Source organism: Belonocnema kinseyi, chromosome 5, assembly GCF_010883055.1.
Source record: "Belonocnema kinseyi isolate 2016_QV_RU_SX_M_011 chromosome 5, B_treatae_v1, whole genome shotgun sequence".
NCBI lineage: Eukaryota > Metazoa > Arthropoda > Insecta > Hymenoptera > Cynipidae > Belonocnema > Belonocnema kinseyi.
Window position 1 is genome coordinate 122,717,328 of NC_046661.1, and position 23,500 is coordinate 122,740,827.

At 27.0% G+C, this 23,500-nt stretch overlaps 2 protein-coding genes across 9 annotated transcripts in view; both read left to right on the forward strand.

The window, feature by feature from the left end:
- The window catches only part of LOC117173052 (tryptophan--tRNA ligase, cytoplasmic), a 9,845-nt gene extending 9,050 nt beyond the window's left edge, over positions 1 to 795 (forward strand). Inside the window, exon 3 of the mRNA XM_033361425.1 lies at positions 274 to 795. Within this exon, the coding sequence (XP_033217316.1) occupies positions 274 to 438 (165 nt within the window). The 3' untranslated portion in view covers positions 439 to 795. The remainder of the gene's footprint in view (positions 1 to 273) is intronic.
- Positions 796 to 6,140: 5,345 nt separating this feature from the next.
- The window catches only part of LOC117173433 (protein phosphatase 1A), a 59,071-nt gene continuing 41,711 nt past the window's right edge, over positions 6,141 to 23,500 (forward strand). For 7 of the 8 annotated variants that reach the window (XR_004467181.1, XR_004467180.1, XR_004467179.1 and 4 more), the window contains exons 1-2: positions 6,141 to 6,357; positions 16,014 to 16,944. Coding sequence is in view for 5 of the 8 variants with exons in the window: in XM_033361997.1 (XP_033217888.1) it covers positions 16,132 to 16,944 (813 nt within the window). In the remaining 3 variants the exon portion in view is untranslated. The remainder of the gene's footprint in view (positions 6,358 to 16,013; positions 16,945 to 23,500) is intronic. The other variant, XM_033361998.1, reaches the window with a different exon arrangement.

Consider the following 23,500-nt stretch of genomic DNA (forward strand, 5'->3'; position numbering starts at 1 on the left):
ACCCCTTACGTATATCGCCAATAATAAAATACAAATACCTTTTTAAACGTCACTTTTTAATCTCACTTATCAGCCTACTTTTATTGCACTTAATAATCACCAGTCACACCATATAATATCATACAATAACCGTAATTCTTTATAAATACTTCCGCCGATATGGACACACATTCGCACACTTCCACTCCACCTAACCAAGTCCTTGAAATGTTTACAATTTAAAAGTGTCGTTCCTTCGAAAATTCGAAACTATTTTTGATTTTTTTCTTTTAGGGATATACATCCGGAGAAATTTTGACTGGTGAACTGAAAAAGGAATTGATAGACGTCCTGCAGAAAGTGGTAGCAACACATCAGGAAAATAGGAGTAAAGTAACAGACGGGACATTGCAAGAATACATGCGGCCTAGAGATCTTGGCTTCATATCGAAAAAGTGACTTAATTCTACAAGAATTTAGTTTGATTTGCACAAGTGTTTGTACAATTTGTACAAAGACAAAACAAGAATTGCATTTTTATGTAAGGTCATGAAAATAATGAATTTTAAGGGAGAGATTTTGTCAAAGACTTTTTTACTAAAAAGTAAAACAGTCTGAATTCTTTGTTTCAAAGTCTATGTCTAAAAACGTCCGCATTTTTTGAATAAGCTTTGCAGGAAACATTTTTCTATAAGGTAGAAAATTATCTTATTTATTTTGTACTTTCATTTTTCGATCCAGGGATAGAATCATTTTGTTATCAAATTTATTTATTATAATAGGCAAAAAATAAAGGTATTTAGCTATTATTGTTTATTGCTTGTACTCAGTACCTGATTTTTTTTCAAGTTTTTATTTCATAAAATATTCTCTGATACTTACAAAAACTCTAGGAGAGATTATGCAATCTAGAAAATCGAGACTAGATAATAATAAAATTACTAATCGAAATCTGAGAAAATTTGGATTCATAATTTTGAATAATATATTATTAACTTTAAGAATTTTTCCATAAGAAAGTCAATATGTCTTACAATTTTCTGAAAGCTATTTTTTATATTCACTCAAAATATTAAATCAAATGATAGATTGAAAATGAAGTTTTGAATTTACTTATAAAATATTAATACGGAAAATTATCCGATGTTTTGAAAGGAGAAAGAAATTACTTCAATAGAAAATCAAATATCAAATTTTTTGACTGTGAACTTTGCTTGCGATCGTAATTTTTTCAAATTTTTAGTAGAAAAATCTTTCACTTATAAGTCAATTTCAAATGATTGAAAATTGATCAAATTCATCAACTAATCATGCAAATTTATTCATTTAAAATTTAATTCTTCATCACTAGACTTTTGCAAATTTAAACGATTAAAATTCAATAATATACAATTTATTAATTGTAAATATTAATTTCTTAAATCTAAATTTTAATTTCTTTCAGTTTGAAACAATAGAAATTTACAACATTTTAAAGAGAATAGTGGTTTGCGATTTGTTAATTTTTTAAAGAGCAACAATATATAAAGAAATAAAGTGACCAAATTGCCCATTTCAATTTTACGAATTTTTATCGGAAACAAAATAAGGAAAGAAAGTCACTGTTAGCTAAAATAATTGAATCTACACTCACAGGACCAAAAAAATTATAATAATATTTAACCTAATTATTATAAACAACTTTTATTGACAAATTCTTAATGTGTTTTTTTCATGTAGAAAATTTTTTTGCTCTAATTGCCCAGATTTTTGATAATATTTATATTTTATAAACAAATGCTCAATAAATGAGTTTTTTTCATAGCTAAATTGATTTTTCTGACCAAAAAGGATTCACAATTGTATTTTTTGTTATCTTATACTTTTCTTTCCTCTTTTTTATTTATTTTTTTTCAGAAGGAAGGAGAATTTCTTTCTTTTCTTTTTTAGGAGAAAAAAGTTCTTTTTATTTTTTTTCAGATTGTCATGGGAACATTTTATGGTGGTTGTTCAAATTATTTCGGTTTTATTTTCAGGAATTCTTCACATTAATTTGATTATTGGATGTTAAATAGGATTTAAAATTTGATTTTAATCTCATTTATATATATATATATATATATTTTTTTTTTAATAATATAGATTGTTTATAACAGTTTCGTTAAACATACTTTTTTGGAATGATTAATTAACGAAAATTATTAAAAGATAATTTGTGTGATTGTTATAAACCTTTTTCTTTTAAATAAAAACTAAAATTTATCATTTTTACATACAAAAGAGACGTTATTTCACTGAAATTATCCGACAATAAACTGACAGTTGTTCAAAAACTAGATATGAGACACTAAATAACAATTTCGATTATTTTTAATAACAATTTTACAGAAATTATTGAAGACAAAATAACATTTCTATGTTCAAACGGCTGATTCTGACATTTTTAACATTTCACATTTTTAGAAAAAAAACGTCTATTTTGTATGTAAAAATGATAAATATTATTTTTTGTTTAAAAAATGATAACAATTACATAAATTATTTTAAAGTCAATTTCGTTACTCAGAAATTATGAGCAATGTAATTAGAATAATAATTCAAGGAAAAATGTTTATTGTTTAAAGAAATTTGTATCAATAATTTATATTATTCACTTTTGATAAAGTTCAAAGTATATAAATGCCTTTAAAGAGAATCGCGAATCACTTTTGGTCATGAAAATAATGAATTTGAAGGGAGAGATTTTGTCAAAGACTTTTTTACTAAAAAGTAAAACAGTCTGAATTCTTTGTTTCAAAGTCTATGTCTAAAAACGTCCGCATTTTTTGAATAAGCTTTGCAGGAAACATTTTTCTATAAGGTAGAAAATTATCTTATTTATTTTGTACTTTCATTTTTCGATCCAGGGATAGAATCATTTTGTTATCAAATTTATTTATTATAAAAGGCAAAAAATAAAGGTATTTAGCTATTATTGTTTATTGCTTGTACTCAGTACCTGAATTTTTTTCAAGTTTTTATTTCATAAAATATTCTCTGATACTTACAAAAACTCTAGGAGAGATTATGCAATGTAGAAAATCGAGACTAGATAATAATAAAATTACTTTTGGTCAGGAAATTCCATTGAGCTATGAGAAAAACTCATCATTTTTTGAATAAATTCTGACTCTTGTGAATAATCGTTGCAACTCTCGTAAAACAAACAATTTTTCTATAAGAAAAAAAGAAACGTGAACCAAAAATAAATAATAAATAAAATTTATCAAATAATTTTTAATCTTGCTGAAATTATCATGAAAATTCCTAATTAAAAGGACTATCATTTGAAAAAAAAACGAATTTTTCTGTCGACAAGTGTCCGAATAATGTATTTGTTTATTAAATTTGTTTTTAAAATACGAAAAAAATGCATCTATTTTAAGTGATTTCTATGATAATTCTCTATTTTTTTCTCTTATAGGCGTTGGAAAAAAACTAAAATAATTGTTAAGCAATTTGTTTAGAGGACAGTGTAAGATTTCTTAAAAAAAAGAAAATCGAATATGGGTATTTTAGAACAATCGGTTAAAAAATTTCTTTTTAAAAAATCGAAAGTTTTTGAAATTCTTTTTTCAAAAAATATTTCTTCAAAATTGTGTTTTATTGTAAATAATTCAAAAGAAAAATACGTCGTAATATCATTAAAATCACCAAAAAGTTATGAAGATCAAATATACTATAATTTTCATCAAATATATTTTTTAACAAAATAATTAAATTTTCATATCCAAAGGATAAATTTTTAAACGAGAAGTTAAATTTTCTGCAAAAAAATGAATTTTCAACTAAAATTATGAACCTTCAATAAAGAAAATGAATCTTTGACAAAGCAGTTCATATTTTAGCTGACTAGTTGAATTTTAAAACAAAAACCAAAAGATTAATCAATTTTAAGAAGCTGATTCATAGCTATAATTCAGTCACTAATAATTGATATAAGTACAAATTTAAAAAAAATTCAAATGTAGAAAGAATCAATCAATTGAATTTTTAACCAAAAAAGTTCAAATTTCGATTACAAAAGACGAATTTTCAATAAAAATGTTAATTTTCAACCAAAACAATGAAAAAAAAAGAAGTTTCAACTAAAGTGATGAATCCTCCACAAAAAGATTGAATTTTTAAGAAAGTAGTGCAACTTTGAACCAAGCTTTTAAATTTTCAAATAAAAAAGATGAATTTTCAACAAAAAACATGTAATAGTTGATATTTCAACTTCCAATATTTTTATCTTAAATCAGAAACAGATGAATTCATCTAAAATGATACGTTTTCAACCAAATAATTGCATTTTTAACCAGAAGAAGTGGAAATTTCTACCAAGATAGATACATTTTTACAGAGAAAACTTTTCTCATTCAAGAAAGTAAAGAAAATTATACCAAATTGTTGAATTTTTAAGTAAAAAAGACGAATTTTTAGAAAGTATTGAATTTTTATTAAAAAAGTTAAGTTTTCAATCCATAGCCAAATTGAATTTCTTGATAATATGTTGTTTCTTTTTAACTTATTCTTTTTAGACATCTTTTCCAAGCCTTCTTTTGCAACTTTGTCACACAATTTGACTTTTTTAAGTTTATGATGAATTTTCATAAAAATACATGAAATTTTAACCAAACGTTTGCTTTTTCAACTAAAAAATATAAATTTTTAATCAAAAATTGAGAAGTTACACTTTCACTTATGTAATTTTCGACAAAGGAAAACTCTTTATTACTAAAATATTAGAATTATAAAAAAACCGAATTTCGTTTTTCAACGAAAGTATTACGTTTTCATCCAAAGAAATGATTTTTAATTAAAAATATGAATTTGTAACCAAAAGTATTAGTTTTCAAAGAAGAGACAAGTTTTCAACTGAAAAAATCAATTTTCAATAAAAAAAATGGAATGGTTAAATTGTCATTAAATTCATTAAAAAAAAAAAAAACCTAAAAACATTCCCGACAAAAACGAAATTACTTTCTAACTAAAAAGATGAATTTTCAAATTAAAAAAATACAGTTGATAACAAAAAATTTTAGTATATACTTACGTTTGCAGTTTATAAAATTAAATTTTAGCTCCAAAAGAATAAAAAATCATTAAAATAGTTATATTTTAAACTATAGAAACGAAATTACCAAAGAATTAATAATTTACCCAAATAATTGACTCATCAACAAAAACAGAACTAATTTTCAATTGAAAAAAGCATAAAAAAATAGTGCAATTTTTAGCTATACATACCATTTTTTAAAACTAAAATAGGTGAATTTTCAAACCCGAATAAGTATCTACAAAAAAGATGAATTTTCAACTAAAAAGGAAACATTTTCAAACAAAAGAAAAACGAATCTTCAAAAAATTAGTTACATAAATGTTCAACCAATGAAATTATTTTTCAACCAGAAAGATAAATTTGGAATTAAGAAGATTAATTTTCAACCAAAAAGGAGGAATTTTCATTCAAATACATGAGTTTTTGACCAAATGTTTAATTATTTAATTAAAAATATCCATTTTCGATCAATAATAATATATTTACATTTCCATTTACCTAATTTTCATCAAAATAGTTGAATTATCAATAAAAACAGAATTATTTTTTAACAAAAAGAATTAATTTTAAACTAAAAAAACATACATTTTTTTATCTGATAATTTTAGTATATTATTAAGTTTGCAGTGTAGAAAATTACTTCTTAGCTTAAAAAAAACACATTTTTAACCAAAATAGGTAAATTTTTCAAAGAAGAAATATAATTTTCTACCAGAAAAATATGAATCTTCAACTGAAAAGAAAAAACATTTTTTAACTGAAAATTTTAGTATATACTTAAGTTTGCAGTTAAAAAGAATATTGTCAATAAAATATTTGAATGATGTAATTATGAAAAAAAAATAATAATATTTACAAAAATATTAAAATTTTCAACCAAAGGTATGAAATATTTAAAACGCTACTAGCTTGGCCCTCGGTATGTAGACATCTTGCCAACTGACGTCACACGAGGAAATACCGAAGATTAGAAAATTAAAATTTCCCGCCTTCGATCGCGCCATGAGTAATTAGCGAACGCTGATAGGCCAGCAATGACGCCACCGCTTTCGAAGTTATTTATAAATCCACGCATACGCACTGGACACCCCGTGTATATCCGCCATTCATACTCGAGTCGATTTCGTGCCGTGTGTCGATGTTTCTGTGTGTGTTGAACCGAGAGGCATGGTGACGGTGATATTTGTGCGAGCGACGAAAAACATGAAACAAGTTGATTAGTGGCCGTAGCAGCCAAAACACACCGAGCACCAGAAACACAATACGCGCGCGAAACGAGTGACGATGATATTGATATTTCGTCGCAAATTCTCCACGTAAGTATTCATATTCATCGCCCCGACCTCAGCAGCCGAAAGCCCCTGGTAGCAAAAAACCTATTTTAGTCGTAAAACATTCCTCTCCCGAATCCATCCTTCTGTCAATTCACAAGAATTTTCATTTCTGGCATAAGCTCCCTATGCAAAATTCTGCACTCGCTTATTTGCACGTCTCGAATTTTAAAGAGAGAGCGCTTTCTGCTTTCGCTGGCGCGACCCTTTGCTCCCGCATCTTCGTCGCCCTTGTTTACCGGCTGACCGATTCTCGCCAGGAAATAACGCTATAATGCAAAACTTGCTCAATTCCGGTTGGTCTGCCTGCTTTTTGCTTGGGAACGTCTTTTTTCGCAACGTCGACGATTACAAGGCGAGGAAATGAACGCACCTCGTTTCTCGTTCTCTGCCAACGCTCTATTTTCAGAATCTTGCGATAGTGCTGCACGGTTTCGAGAAAAGGGGATACCACCACGCGCGATTCCCCGCTTAAAATCCCTTTTCCCTTCCACCTTATACCACGCTTCAATGTATGCTAAATTTCATCGCAACGAGTTTTCGCTTTACATTTGACATATTCCGACGTTTTCATACTCTTTTTATTTGGAAGAATTTAATTTTTCTGATAATCGGCAAATTTCTCGAAATAATAGAGCAGTCATGTATTTATTAGAAGCCGAAGATGATGCAAAAATAAGTCATGCTCCAAAAAATGTTAATGAAAATTTTATTGCAAAAGTGTTCCTATTTACGTATGATACACCCGACTATTTTCATTTCTTTAATGTGCCGTGGTAAAGAATTTATTTTGAAAATTTGCTTTTACTATAACAGTTTGATCTATTCTGCATTTTTATAATAAAATAGGCCGTGGACTTAATTATAAAGAATAAAAAATGAAAACTTGTCATTCTGTGATTAATCAGTTATGCTAAAAACAAAGCAATTAAAAGTTTTATCGGTACCGTTCAGCAATATTAAACGTTTGCGGTGAGTAGGGTGTAACTAAAAACCCCCAATGTTTTATGTTTTGATCGCACATCCCATAAACTTGTTCCGTTTCAAGAAAATAATAAATACAGATTTTTTTATTATTCAAAAAAAAGTTTAAGCCGCGGTTTTGTGGCCTAAGTCGCCAAAAATGATTTAAACTATTATTGAGGTTAATTTTCCGTGTTAGGTAAGTTACTTTTTTCAGTAACTAGTTATAGTTACTAGATAAGTAATTTCAAGTAACCTACGTAATTACGTTTTTTACTTTCCTAATTTTATAGTTTAAACGTCAAAATAACTAAGATGATAATTCATAAATGAGTGTATTGTTTATCTAGGAGTGAAATCGTCTTTTTTTACAAAGTTGTTCCAAATTTCAACTAGATAGTTAAATTTTCAACAAAAGATTTAAATTCTTAGCAAAAAAGTTACTTTCCAACCAAATAGTTCAATTGTCTATCAAAGTGTTTGTGTTTTATACCTAATTCAAAAATGGATTTGAAACAAAATAGTTAAATTTTTAACTAAAACTTTGAATATTCATGAACCCTCTACAAAAAGTTTATTTTTTTACCAAAACCGTTACATTTTTAACAAAATGCATAAATTTCCAACCAAACGGCTGATTTTTCATAACGAAAATATTAATTTTTAACAAAAAAGTTAATTTTTAACCAAATAGATAGTTTTATCAGAGTGGCCGCTGGGCCTCGAAATAACAGTGAATTAATTTTTTTACCAGGATTTTACCAATTTTTAGAAAAAAAATCTTGTTTGATTTGAGCATTTTAAAAAAATAATCAGTTGAATTTTTATCTTTTTCAATTGTTGTATCATACAGTTTAGAATGCCTAATTCGAAAATCTTTCACGTACAAATTTTCCATTTTGGATTTTAATTTTTAAGCGTACATTTTTCATTTAAATAAATTCAAATTGCAATTTTAAATACTAAAAAAATTAAAATTAATCGATCAAACAAATATAAATTATAATGATTTTCAACATTGAACTGCAGATTGAGGATTAACAAGTGAATAATAATTTATTTTACAGGAAGATTCGGAATCAGTTCAAAATTTAAGATTTTTCAGATTTTAGCGTTAATAATTGAACTGCTTCAATTTGAATGGCTTAGTAGTTAAACAAATATAAACGCTCGCTTTAAACTTTATAAACTATTTTCAATTTTAAAATAACTTTAAAATAATTAATTCATATTTGAAGGCTTTTATTAAATTCGAAATATTGTTTTATATTAAAATTTAGATCTTGGAAATTTAAAAAAAAAAACAATTTCCTGATATTTATTAATATTTTACTGTCCATGTAAAACCAGTAATTCTAAATAAAATATTCAAAACTGAACAACTTATCTTGAGATTACTCGGAAAATTGAAAATAAATTTTTATTTTGAAAACTTAATTTTAAGATATTTCCAAAATTGTCAAGAATGAATCTGGAAGTTTTTCAGAAAATATTTTTTTATTTTGCTGAATTAAAAAAAAATGTTAAGAATTTGAATAATTTTAAAAGAGTTTTAGAAGTTCTTAAAAAATTTGAAGAATAATTTAAAATTATATTACATGTAAAACAACATGTTTTATTACTTCAAATGAAATTTGTTTAGCTTTAGAGTTCGAATTGTTTGATTTTTTTGACCGTGGTGTATGGGACCTGTGAAATGACCGGGAATTTTTTTTATGTGACTGAAACGGTAACCCTCTTCCTTTTCTACAAAAATGTTACAATTTTCTACTTATTATTCAGCCAAAAAAGAAAACAATTCAGCAAAATAGCCGAACCCTTAATAAAAAGGTGGGTTTTCTACCAAAATTACAGAATTTTTAATAAATACATTAATTTTCAACCCATTGGTTAATTTTTCATACAGAAAAATATTAATTTTGTATCCAGAAAATTAATGAGTGCAATTTTCTACCTAAAACAAAATGAATTTGAAACAAAAGGTATAATTTACTAGTACCAAAAAAGATTTTTATTTTAAATCGAACACAAATTCAACCAAAAAATATGAATTTTCTATGAAAATAGTTGAATCCTCCAACAAATCTAATTAATTTTGTACCAAAATATTTTAATATTCGACAAAATATATTTCGTTACCAAAAGAGATACATTTTAATACGAAAAAGTCGAATTTTGAACCAAACATCCAAATGGATGATTTTTCATACCGAAAACATTAATTGTTAACAAAAGAGTTAATTTTTTAACATTTTCAATACAAAAAGACGAATTTTCAGCAAGATTAGATTTTCCAACAAAAAAGTTAATTTTCAACTAAATAGTTTCATTTTCTACCAAAATATATAATATTCTAGTGAATTTCAAACAATTTATTCACGAAAAGTGGAGAATTTGTTAGAAATTCAACAAATTTGAAATATTTTAGGATAAAGAATTTTCTAGAATTTTTGAAGAAATGGAACGGTTTCACAGGCACTTGAACGATTTTAAGAGATTTTAAAGTTCACAGTGCATTTTACTACATTTTTCAGGATTCCTGGAAATATCACCATAGAATTTTACTAGATTTTATGATATTTTAGTGGACTTCAAAGAATTTATTCACAATAAGTGAGATATTTTGTAAAGTTTCAATGATTACATTTTTTTTCATTCCCCCTGCATTCTTATTAACTTATCCTGAATTTTTTTTAATTCTTTGGATTTTAGAATTTTTGATTCATTCTTCTTCTAAATTTACTCAATTATACCTAATTCAATAGATTTCTTTGAATGTTTAAAAGTTTTTATTCAAAAATCTTGAGGACCAGGGTTCATAAAATGATCAACGGATTTAAAATTGTTGATGGCATTTTTTCAAATTCCTTGACATTTTCAAGAGCTTCAAAAAATTTCAAGGGATTTTAAAGGATTTAAAATATTTTAGGGTATTTTAAAAGCTTATAAAGAAATTTTTGAAAGAGTGTAGTAATTTCATACGGTTTTAAATGGTTTGGAATATTTTAGGATATTTCAAAAAATTCCCAGGCATTTTCAAGAGCATTTAACAATTTCAAGGGTTTTAATAATTTTAAGAGATTAAAAAAAAAATGCATGCGGCCCAAAGTTTTTTGGAAGAAATGAAAGGCTTTTACAGGACCTATAAGATATTTTAAAAAGATTCTAAGAGATTTTATAAGATTTCCTAAAGTTTTTAATGGTTTTAAGGGATTTAAAAATCTACCAAATTATTTTAATACATTTTTTAGGATTCCTCGAAAAATTATAAAACTTCATAGCACTTTACAGGATATTAGAACATTTGAATGTATTATGAAGAATTTACTCACAAGAAATGAGGGATTTCGCAGGGTTTCCAAAATTTCAAGAGATTTTCAAATATTTTTTGCAATTGATTTGGAATTCGCCTTGGATTCTTACTAATTTATCCCAAATTCTTTTGAATTCTTCTAAATTCTATTCAATTTAATTTGGTTTGGTTTGGAATTCACCATGCATTTTTTAATTCTTTAGAGATAATTTAAATTCTTCTAAATTCACTCAATTCTATTTAATTCAATGGCTTTTTTAAAAAAATTTTTAAAGTTTGATTTGATTCATCTTAACTTATTTAACCACATCTCGAAATCTTAGGTATCTCATCTAATTCTTTGTAATCCTTCATAATTTTTCAAAACTTATTTCAATGAATCTTCTCATATTTTTTAATCATTTTGAATAGTTTAATTTTTTGAATTTCCTCTAAATTCTTTTAAATTTTGTTTTAGCCATGGGATTTTTTTTTAATTTAAACATTTTTTCCAATTCATTTGAATTATTTTGATTTTTTTTAGTCACTAGCAACTTTTGTTCAGCAATTAGTAGGGTTTCAAAGATTTGAAGAAATTTGAATTTTTTTATTTACCCTGCATTTTTTAAATTCTTTATAATTCTCTTGATTTTTTTTTAGTTTACTTGAATTGTTCTAAATATACTCCAAGTTGACGGAAATCAGTGGAATTTTTTTATTTAAAAAAATGTTTACAGTTTATTTAAATTCTTTTGCATTTAATTTGAATTGTTTTAAAATCTTATCAATTTATACTGAATTTTTTACATTGACTTATTAAAACCGAAAAAATATCCCTGATCATGTAAAAGTCCTCTTTATAACTGTTACGAGGGTAGTTCAATAAGTCCTTAGAATGACCAACAGATGGCGCGCGAATCGCTCCAAATCATCTGTTTTCAGTCAGCACCACTCCCGACTAGATATATGGTGCAGTCACAGTCCACATCTTCTGAGTTTACGTGTTTTTATAACCAATTGAAAAAAAATTGTTCGTTAAGAAAAATGGAAAAAAACGAGTTCAGAGCGGTAATCAAACATTTTCATTTAAAGGGTTTAACTCCATATGAGATAAAAAATGAATTGGACTCAGTTCATGGCACATCTGTCCCTGCCTTAGCAACGGTTTATAACTGTGTAAATGAATTTAAGCGTGGTCGTACATCAATAAGTGACGAACCACGTTCAGGAAGGCCCGTAAAAGCTTACTCCCGAAATCATCAATAAAATCCACGATATGGTGTTGAAGGATAGAAGATTAAAAGTGCGTGAGTTAGCTGAGGCCACAAGGATATCTATAGGTGCAGTTGTTTCAAATGGATATTCCTGAAAAAATAACTATGTTTTCGGAACCATTATATTTATTTTTTTAATCACATGAGAAGGAAATTAAGATATCTGACGTTCGGATGAATCAAGAATACACAATTAGGTATTCATTTCAATACGTAATATTGCAATGAAAAAGTAGAAAACAAATATGCCTCAGGCATAAATATGACGAGGGTCAGCAGTTCGGCAATTTGTTCAACGTGAATATAATAAAAAAATTTTAACAAAAAATTGCATTTTAACCTATCAAGAGGGCTTCTTTCTAAAAAATAAAAAACGAGAATTAATGTTTCATAAATATAAATAGAAATTGTTTCATTTTTTAATTAAAAAATTCTTAAAATTAAAAAAAAAATTATCTCCAAGATTTATATTATTTCTTAATATCGAAAATTTTGAAATGGATATGTTGTGATTTTAAATGCTTTACACAACATATTTAACACACTTAATTTTGTAACTCTTCAATTTTCATAATTTCTGTTAAAATTATTGAATGCAATTTCAATTTTAAATGTTTTTAATTTGGAAATTTGTACACTCTTTCTACTCGAAAATTTCCCATTTTTTAACATCTCATTTTTAAACAGTCACGTTTTTCAGGTTTCCTATTTAATATTTTTCAATTTCATTATTTTTTATTCTCGCCGGAAAACTATTAAGAATATCAGAAGTGTGCGATAGAAAAAAAATATATAATTATTTTTGTCCTTCGTCTTACGGGAACTTCCTCTTGCAGATTAGAAACATATTTATTAAACCTTTGCGCTTTCAAGGAATTCTTTAAAATTATATTCAATTAAGTGTTAATATTACAAAATTGAATCGAAGAGAAACCGGGAAAATAGTAGAATCAACACACTCACGGCCATTTTGCGAAGTCTGTGAACCTGCAGCTATATTTAAAATAAGCCCTTAGAACTTGCAAAGATTTAGAGTCTAGCGTTATTCGCGTTTTTCAAGGCAATTCTATCGCTGACTTTATTCAGGCGACAGATGACATAGCAAACAAGGTTTTTGAGATAATTTGATTATACGCTTTAAGTAAGCGAGAAGTTTCAATTGACTATCTGTTAAAAAGTCGAATAACTACTTTTTACCCTGTACCGTTATGTCCTAATCGAAGTTTCTTTATGTCCTTTTTTATGTGAATCTAGAGAATCATTACAACAATTTTTTTGTACGCGATATGCTACGAAAAAATTACTTTTGAACTAATTGAATATGTTCTCTTGGGATTTTTCAATCTCCTAAACCTTGGTTACATAAGCACGAAAATCAGAGTTAGATTTTCAACATTTCGGAAATCCCAAAATTATGCGATTTTCTGAAATCTATTGTATCGTAGTATTTCAATGAATTTCTAAATTTTTCCTGGGAGTTTCTACGATTTTAAAGATTTCCAAACTTCCTGGTGGTTTTAAGAGATTTAAAAAGATTTTTTTTAAATCGAGAGATTTCAAAGAATTTTATAGGATTTCCAAAGATTTCCAAATGTTTATGTTGAACGTTAGAAAACAAATTAAATTTGAAGGGGTTCTAAACAGTTTCTTTAGAGAATTTTAATGAACGCTTAATTTAGTTTGAATTTCCGAGGATTTCTATGAATTTCAAGCAATTTTGTCAGATTTAATTAAAAAATTCACGACATTCAAAAGATTTATCAGCATATCAGGAAACTTTAAGAGGTTTATAAAAATTCCAAGGTATTTACACTGATTTTAAGGGTTTTCAAAGTATTTTAAGGGTTCAATAGGTTTTCAAACATTTTTAATATTTTCACGGATTTCAAGGATTTTCGAAACATTCCAATGGTATTTAAAGAATTTTAAAGATTTCCTAGAATTTCCGGGTTTTTTAAGAGTTTAAAAAAATGCAAGGTATTTTAAATATTTCAAGGGATTTCACGAGAATAAAGGATTTCGAAAATTTATAGAGACTTAAACCTTTTTTTTTCTAGGGAGAGAGAGAGAGAATTTTCATGGCTAAGTTTAATTTAGTTCGAATTCCCGTGAATTTTTTATGGATTTTATGTGATCATTAGATTTTGTAAAAAAAAACACATTTTAAAGATTTTCAAACATATCAGCAGCTTTTAAGGGATTTCCGCGTTTTTCTGGAACTTCCAATGATTGGAAGGTTTTTAAAATGATACTAAGGATTTTCCAAATATATTGATTGATTTAAAAATATTTCAAAACATTAGAAAATATTTCGAGGGAATTTAGAGGATTTTAAAGATTTCCAGGGATTTAAAAAGACTCGAAAGGATTTAGAGATTTCAAAAATTTTAAGGGCTTTTAACGAATTTTATATAATTTCAATATATTTCTATTGAACGTTGGAAATTAAATAACAAAAATATAAATTGACTGTCAAAAAATACGAACTTTTAACAATTCAAGAATTTTGAACCAAAAAATTAAATTTTCAACTAAAAAAGAAGAATTTTTAAACAAAAAGATTAATTTACTATCCAAAAAGACAAATTGTCAATACAATTGAAGAATTCTCCACCAAAAAGTTGAATTTTCAACTTAAAAAAATTAATTAAAAAAAAAATTATTTATTATCGAAAAAGACGAATTCTTAACAAAATTCAAGAATTCTGAATTAAAAAATTGATTATTTTACTAAAAGGACGATTTTTTAAACAAAAAGATTAATTTACAACCGAAAAAGAAGAATTTCTAAACAAAAAAACTAATTCACTGCCAAAAAAGACGAATCTTTCACAAAATTCAAATATTTTAAACCAAAAAGTTATGTTCACAACTAAAAAAGAGGCATTTTTAAACAAAATGATAAATTTGCTACCAAAAAAGACGAATTTTTAACCAAATAGTTAAATTTTTAAACAAAGAGATTAATTTTCTATTAAAAACATTAATTATCTGGAAACGTACTAAAAACGTTACCACATGTATTTTTAGAGAAAAAAGATGTCTCACAATTTTAAAAGGTTAATACACGTTTAACGTTACTTTGGCTGCCCCCCCCCCCCTCCCGTTATAAGCGGTTTGTTTGTTGACCCCTTCCCCCCGGTAACGTAGTTTATGGGCGATCTCTAAAAGAGAAAATATTTTTGATCATGAGAATGATTTTAAACATACAGGAAAATTGTTTATTTAAAGTTATTTGTAAATATTGGGAATAGTTCAACTGCGATACGCCACCTGATGGCAAAAATCCGAACTAGAAAGCATAGGTACGATTTTAAAGATGCATTTTAATTTGTGCATAAGTGTTTTAACGATTTTTTTATGGAGTTTGAAATATTTATCGGATAATAAAAATAAGTCTTTCTCGGAAACAAAGGGTTTTAGATGGACTTTACATATTATACAATGAAAAAATACATTTTTTGACAGTAATATTTTTTTAACAAAAAATGCAACAGTTATTCTATTTCTTGGGATTTTCAAACGATTTAATTTTAACATTTATACATGAAATATTTACTATATTAAAATATGATCTAAAAATTAGGTTAGAATTCGTATTTAGATTCCAAAAGTCTATTATTCGTATTCTTTGCATAACCTGTATAAAATGAGTCGCTACATACATTAATTAAAGGTTATTTAAGTTTAAAATGCATTGAAACTTACATGAAATAGTGAAGCAATTTTTCTTTTTAAACTTATTTCACAAAAATGTGTGTTTTTTACTGGACAAGATGAAAATTATATCTAAAGCTATTTGTTTTTGATGAAGATTTGTTTTTAGTATTCAATTACTGTTTTATACTTCACAAAACAATTCTAAAAACACTTTAATGCACAAATTAAAATATACCTTTAAACTTGTGCCTACTCTTTCTAATTCCAGTTTTCGGCACCAGATGGCGAAATGGTAGACCACCATTCCCAATAGGAAACCATTTCTTATGACAAGATCGTTTCTTCTGTTCAATATGTGAAACCAAATATTGTTCCTGTATTTTTCTAAATTGTTTTGCGCTCTGATCCCTCTCATTCTTGACTCGTTTTCTATTCGATTTTAATTTTTTCAGATAGGAAGCATACGAAATATCGCTAAAATCGACCAATGGAAGATGCTGACCAAATAAGATTAAAACGACTGGCGAACGAATAATTGAGCTGATAGTGCCGACTGGACGGGTATAGAGTATGGGGGCGTTTTTGGATACACCTAAGACAGAAAAGTACAATGAACACGGCGAGGGTAATGGTCTCAAGTATGGAGTCGCCAGCATGCAGGGCTGGCGTCTCGAGATGGAGGACGCACACCGAGCCATCACCGGCCTCGAGGGCGGTCTCACAGACTGGAGTTATTTCGCCGTGTTTGACGGCCACGCCGGGGCGCTTGTCTCGGCGCACAGTGCCGAACACCTCTTAGAATGTATAATGCAAACCGAGGAGTTTAAAGCTGAAGATGTGATAAAAGGAATTCACTCTGGCTTCCTGCGACTCGACGACGAGATGCGCGACCTGCCGCAGATGAGCTCGGGTTCCGACAAGTCGGGCTCGACCGCCGTCTGTGCTTTTATTTCGCCCCGCAATATCTACATAGCGAATTGTGGCGATTCCCGAATGGTCCTCTGTCGGTCCGGGAATCCGATATTTTCGACACGGGACCACAAGCCGGGTCTTCCCGCCGAGAAGGAACGGATCCAGAAGGCTGGAGGAAGTGTCATGATTCAGAGAGTGAATGGATCGCTGGCAGTTTCCCGCGCCCTCGGCGATTATGAGTACAAAAATGTGGAGGGACGCGGTCCCTGCGAGCAATTGGTCTCGCCGGAGCCCGAAATTTTTGTCCTTGACAGGGACGAAGAAAATGATCAGTTTATTGTTTTGGCCTGTGACGGCATTTGGGACGTCATGACCAATGAGGACCTCTGCGACTTTATACACTCGCGGCTTCTGCTCACCGACGACTTGGAGGCGGTCACCAATCAAGTCATAGATACTTGCTTGTACAAGGTAGGAATTTCAATCTAATCTTTTTGCACTGAACATTTCTTTTTTTTAATTCAAACGCAATTTCCTTCATTGTCGATGTTTTCATTCGGAGGCTATCCAACAGATGGTGCCACGATCTGTTGGTTTGACGTTTGCATTGAATTGCATCAACAAAAAGCAAAAATAATTTAAAACTTGATGCTGTTAGCAAATAAACCGATGAAAAAGTAAGATTTGCTATTACTAATTATTTAAAAAAAAGAGTTAGTCATGAAAATATGACAGTTTGATATGAATAAAATTTAATTTTGATATAAATTTTGAAAATAGTTCAAAATTTATATTTCGGATGATTTATTTTGCTGACATTGTTGATTTGATCATTTTTTATAGTTAATTAAAATTATTTATTGTTAAAAATAATGTAGCTTATGAAAAATTAATAATATTTAAGACCTCAATGGCAAGAAAAAAAATTTTTAATATGCATGATCAGAAGAATTAATAAAAAATATATCACTTATATACAATATAAATATTATAATAATTAGAATATGTAAGTCTACAACATAAATTGCATAGTAAAGAATCTTTAAAATGACAATTGTAATTAAAATTTTTGAGAGAATAATTTGGTAAATAGTCAATGACAAGACTGATAAATAATAAAAAGGATTTAACCCTGAAACGCTACACCACAACCCAGCATACGTAAACGCTACAATGGTGCGAATTGGTTTTTTGCAATGTTAATATTAATTATTTAATATATTGAACATATAATAAACAACTAGCATATATCACACATATTTGTGTGTGTGTGTGTGTGTGTGTGTGTGGGGATAATCCGCTGCAGCTGTGCTTGCGCAAATGCCAACAACATGAAAAAACTTCGGGTGCGAATTCGCACCAGTGTAACATTTGAGGGTTAATATAATGGATATATTTATTTAAATTGAACCGAACATCATATATACATTCATACATTTTAATAATTTATTTGTTTAATCTTGTAAGCTTTTCTCTCGCTGCATGCAACCCCTAATAATTTTATTATCATCAATTTCTACTTTATCTAGTGCGTTAAGTACATTAGGGCATATTTCTCCAGATGGGCTTCTTATCGTTTCAGCGGTTTTAGAAATATTTCTCTTTTTAGGAGATTTTCGCTTTTTCTGAGTAGTCGACAAATATTTTCGACAGTTTGGAAATTTTTTAGGAAGAGCTCCTTTTCTTATCTTTGGCATTTTGAATTTAACCTACAACTTATACGTTCTATAAACAACACAAAGTAAATTTACAGGAAGTGAATTAAATTTTTAATTTGGAGAAGGCGCACCTAAACCAACCGTCTGATATATTTAGCATTTTTATTAAAATATAAAGGAGATTTTGAATGAAATAATTCATTATATTGTTGCAAATTTCGCGTCTAAAATGAACAGACTCGTAAACTATTAAACTCTATAAACAAACATACCGTACTTATAACGTTTCCATCAGGTATAAATAAAAAAAAAATAATTTTCACACACTGCATGCTTGTGATTTAACACAATGCCATTCCTTAAAATTATTTTTTGTCACAGTCTAATTATTGCTGGATTTTTTTGGTGCAAAGAACATGTGAAATTTACCGCACTTATAATAAGAACAAGACAAATTGGAAAAAAATTAAAAGAGGCGCTAGGCTACATTAAAAAAAAACACGTTTTGTGAATTTCTCGAAAACAAATCGCTTTTTAATCATTGTTCAAAACTGTGCAATGTTTACCAACAGCAAAGTCAGAACAACTGATCGTGGCGCTATCTGTTGGATTTTTTTTACCGCTATTTCCCCTCCGGATTGTAAAAGAACAGAAAATTGGGGGCAATGCATGGGGCTGATGTAAACACACATTGAATAATAAAAGAGTTTTCAACTACAAAATAACAATTTTTAAACAAAATGATTAAGAATTAACTTCAAAAATAGAAGAATTCTTTTAACCAATCTCAAGAATTCGTGACCAAAAAGTTATGGTGTGAACTAAGAAGAATTTTTTAAAAAAGTGATTAATTTACTGACAAAGATGACGAATTGTTAACAATTTAAGAATTTTTAACCAAAAAGTTGAATTTTCAACTAAAATAGAAGAATTTTTAAGGAAAGAATCCTTTTCTACCAGAAAAGACGAATTTTTAACAAAATTTAAGAATTTTGAACCAAAAAGTTGAATTTTCAAATAAAACAGAAGAATTTTTTAACAAAAAGATTCATTTCTACCATTAAATACGAATTTTAAAAAATTTAAGAATTTTGAACCAAACGGTTGAATTTTCAACGAAAACAGAAGAATTTTTTAAATTTTAAGAATTTTGAACCAAAAAGTTTAATTTTCAAGTAAACAGACGAATTTTTAAGAAAAAAAATTAGTTTGTACCCTAAAATACGAATTTCTAACAGAAAAGACGATTTTGAACCAAAGAGTTGAATTTTCAACTAAAACAGAAGAATTTTTAAATAAAAAAATTCGTTTCTACCAATAAATACGAATTTTAAAAAATTTAACAATTTTTAACCAAAAAGTTGAATTTTCAACTAAACAGGCGAATTTTTAAGAAAGAAAGATTTCTTTCTACCATAAAATACTAATTTGTAACAGAAAAGACGATTTTGAACCAAGAAGTTGAATTTTCAACTAAAATACAATTTTTAACAAAAAGATTAATTTTCTACCAGAAAAGATGAATTTTTAACTAAATTCAAGAATTTTGAACGAAAAAGTTGAATTTCCAACTAAAACAGAATAATTTTTGAACAAAAAGATTCATTTCTAACAAAAAATACGAATTTTTAAAAATTCAAGAATTTTGAACCGAAAAGTTGAATTTTCAACTAAACAGACGAATTAAAAAAAAAAGATTCAGTTCTACCATAAAATACGAATTTCTAGCAGAAAAGACGATTTTGAATTTTGAATTTTCAACTAAAGCAGAATAATTTTTAAACAAAAAGATTCATTTCTAACAAAAAATATGAATTTTTAAAAATTCAAGAATTTTGAACCTAAAAGTTAAATTTCCAACTAAAAAAGAAGGATTTTTTAGGGAAGGAATCATTTTCTAAAAGAAAAGAAGAATTTTTAGCAAAATTCAAGCATTTTGAACCAAAAGGTTCAATTTTCAAATTAAACAGAAGAATTTTGTAACAAAAAGATTCATTTCTACCATAAAATACGAATTTTTTTAAAATTCTAGAATTTTGAACCAGAAAGTAAAATTTTCAACAAAATAGAAGAATTTAAAAAAAAGATTAATTTACTATCCAATGAAACGAACTTCCTATATTGTGGATGTTGTCATTCGGAGGATCCTACATATAAATACACTTTGAATGAGAAGTTTTCAATGAAAAAGTTGAATTTTCAACTAAAAAAGAAGAATTTTTAAACAAAACGATTAATAATTTACTATAAAAAAAGAAGAATTTTTAACCAAATTCAAGAATTCTTAACCAAAAAGTTAAGGTTTGAACTAAAAAAAAAAGAATTTTTAAAGAAAAAGATTAATTTTATATCATAAAGACGAATTTTTAACAACATTCAAGAATTTTGAACCAAAAAGTTGAATTTTATGCTAAAAAAGATCGATTTTCAAATAAAAAAATTAATTTACTACCAAAAAAGGCTAATTTCCTTCATTGTGGATGTTTTCATTCGGAAGATTGCAGTATATTTAGCACCGTTTGACTTTACCTGATAATATAAGTATAAATCGTAACAGAAAAAAAGGATCGTAAGGGGCCGTACGTAAATTACTTAACGGATTATAGGCCCTCTTTAATACCTCCTCCCTGGAATAAACGAATCTTTTATAAACGATTTTCGAATGCAAATTTAAAATTAATTTATTTAGTTTTAACAAAAAATATCTTTTCTACTATAAAAGATGGTTTTTTATCAAAATACTTGAATTTTCAACAGAATAATGAAATCTTGAACATAATAGTTGAATTTTCAACCTAAAAAGATAAATTCCCAACCATAAAGTGTCATGGTTTATATTTCAATAAAAAAAGGAAATTTATACAAAAAAAAGAAGAAAAAAAGAATTTTAAAACGAAGAAGACGAATTTTCAACAAATTAATATTTTTCATTCAAGAAAGAAGTAGAAATTTATCTAAATTGTTAAACCTTCCCGCCAAAGGATGAATTTTCTCTTTAAAAAATCAATTTTCAAACAAAAATATGACTTCAGCCAAAAATTAATTTTTCACGGAACCAATGCATTTTTACTGAACGAAAATGAAATTTCAAACCAAGAAAATTATTTTTTCACCAACAGAGTAGAATTGCCAACTACAAAAAAATCCATCTAAACCAAAAGAAAACTTTTCCACTAAATAGTTGAATTTTCAACCAAAGAAATGAATTTTCTACTAAAAATATACATCTTTAAAAAATATTTTCTTAACAAAGTGTTTCAACCAAATATTTCGAAAAAAAATAGATGAATACTCAAACAAAGAAGAAGAACTTTACCAAAAAGATAAATTTTCAAAACAAAATATTTGAATTTTCGGTTAAAAAAAATCAGTAGACTTTATAATATCAAAATATGAATTTTTAAACAAACAATAAGTTTCTACGGAAAAAATTGAATTTTCAATGCAAACAGACGAATTTTTTCAACCAAAAAAGGATAATTTTTTAACAAAATATTTTAATTCTCTGCCAAATAGTTGCATGTTTATCCAAGAAAGATAAAATTTGTGATAAAACAAATGAATTTTTAATTTGAAAATTACCTTTTTTAAGTTGAAGTTTCATGTAGAAAAGATTTCAGTTCGTTTTTCAACACCAAAATATAAATTTTAAACAAACAATGAATTTTCTATAAAATAGTTACATTTTCAAAAAAAAAAGTAGAGCTTTCAACCAAAAAATATGAATTTTTAACAAAATGTTTTAATTTTTCAACTAAATATTTGTACTTTTATAAAAGAAAGATGAAATTTGTTTTAAAAAACATGAATTTATAATTTTAAAAAATCCAAAAATAGTTGAATTTTTATCCGGAAAGTATTTGAATTCTCTTTTAAACACCAAAATATAAAATTTAAACAAAAAATAAATTTTCTAGGAAATAGTTGAATTTTCAAATTAACTGCCGTATTTTCAACCAAAAAACTATTTATTTTCAACAAATTTATTGTATTTTTATCCAAGAAAGATGAAATTTCTTTGAAAACAGATGAATTTAAAAAGAAACCCTTAAAAAATAGTTATATTTTTATCCAAAGAAGATTCCAGTTTACTTTCTAAAAAAAAATCAGGAATTCTAAACATTAAGTTCAGTTTCTGCTCAGTATTCGAATTTTCAACCAAAAATTATGACTTTAACAAGATTGTTAAATTTTCGAAAAAACAGTTACATTTTTGTCAAAAAAAAAAAATACAATTCAACTCAAGCAGGTAAATTTTTTAAATAAAAAGGCAAATTTTCAGACAAAATAGTTTGCATCCGAAACAGATTTTAGTTGACTTATTATTCAGTCGAATTGAGCGGCTTGTGCAATAACAGTTTACTTTAATTTTCAAGATGCAAGTAGGCTTTTATTGCATCCAAGCGCTCCATTGTTTTTAAAAACAAAAATATTTTCGTGCAAGTCATTCAGCTAGTTTGAATTCTTTGAAAATTTAAAATATAGATAGAAAATAGGGAGAAATTATGATATTTGACGAAATCTTAATTTTGTCTACCTGTCCTTGAAACCGGGAGAATGCCAGAAATTTTGTTGACCTGGAAAAATCCGGAAATTTGATTCAGTGACCGGAATTTTTCATTCGATTGTACTAAAATGAATATTAAAAAGGTTTTCTTATTTTATTATTCTCGGTTTGTGCAATTTCGTAATGAAAACAAAAATTTATTTTCGATCATTACGATAATATAAGTAATGCGGTTTCCAATTTAATTTAAATTTTAAAATCTTTAAAATCTTTTTTTTTTTTTAGAAAATCAACATGTCAATCGATACTTTCTGCTAAAATGAACAACTTTTTAACTTACGGTAGTGTTATATTTCAAATTAAAAAAAAGTTTTCTTTATATAAACAATGTAACCTTTTTATTCTTTTATCTTTCTAAATCGATATTTATTGATGAAGAATAGTCATCAAAATCTCGTCCATAGGTCAATTCATGCGTCTCGCAGACGCGAAAAATAACATCAAATTCAATACTCTTATATTTTCAATTTTTAAAAAATCCTCTTTAAAATAAAGTAAATCATTTTGTTAAGAAATTAAAAAAAATTGGTAAATTATGTTAAATCATAGAAGTTTCTCGTTAATTTGTGCAATCGATGCGTTTGGAATTCATGATCTTACTAAACCCTTCTTTTAATTTTTAAAGCAAATTATTTACTTTGTTTAAAAGAGGAGTCTTATTGATATGGGAATATAAAATTTGATGTAATTGTTCGCGTCATGGCCAACTAATAACGACTTATAAACAATAAATAAAGTTTTAAAAAGTAATATTTGTGTATGTGAAGAAAACTTAATTTAGTTTGTAATAAAAAAATACCGG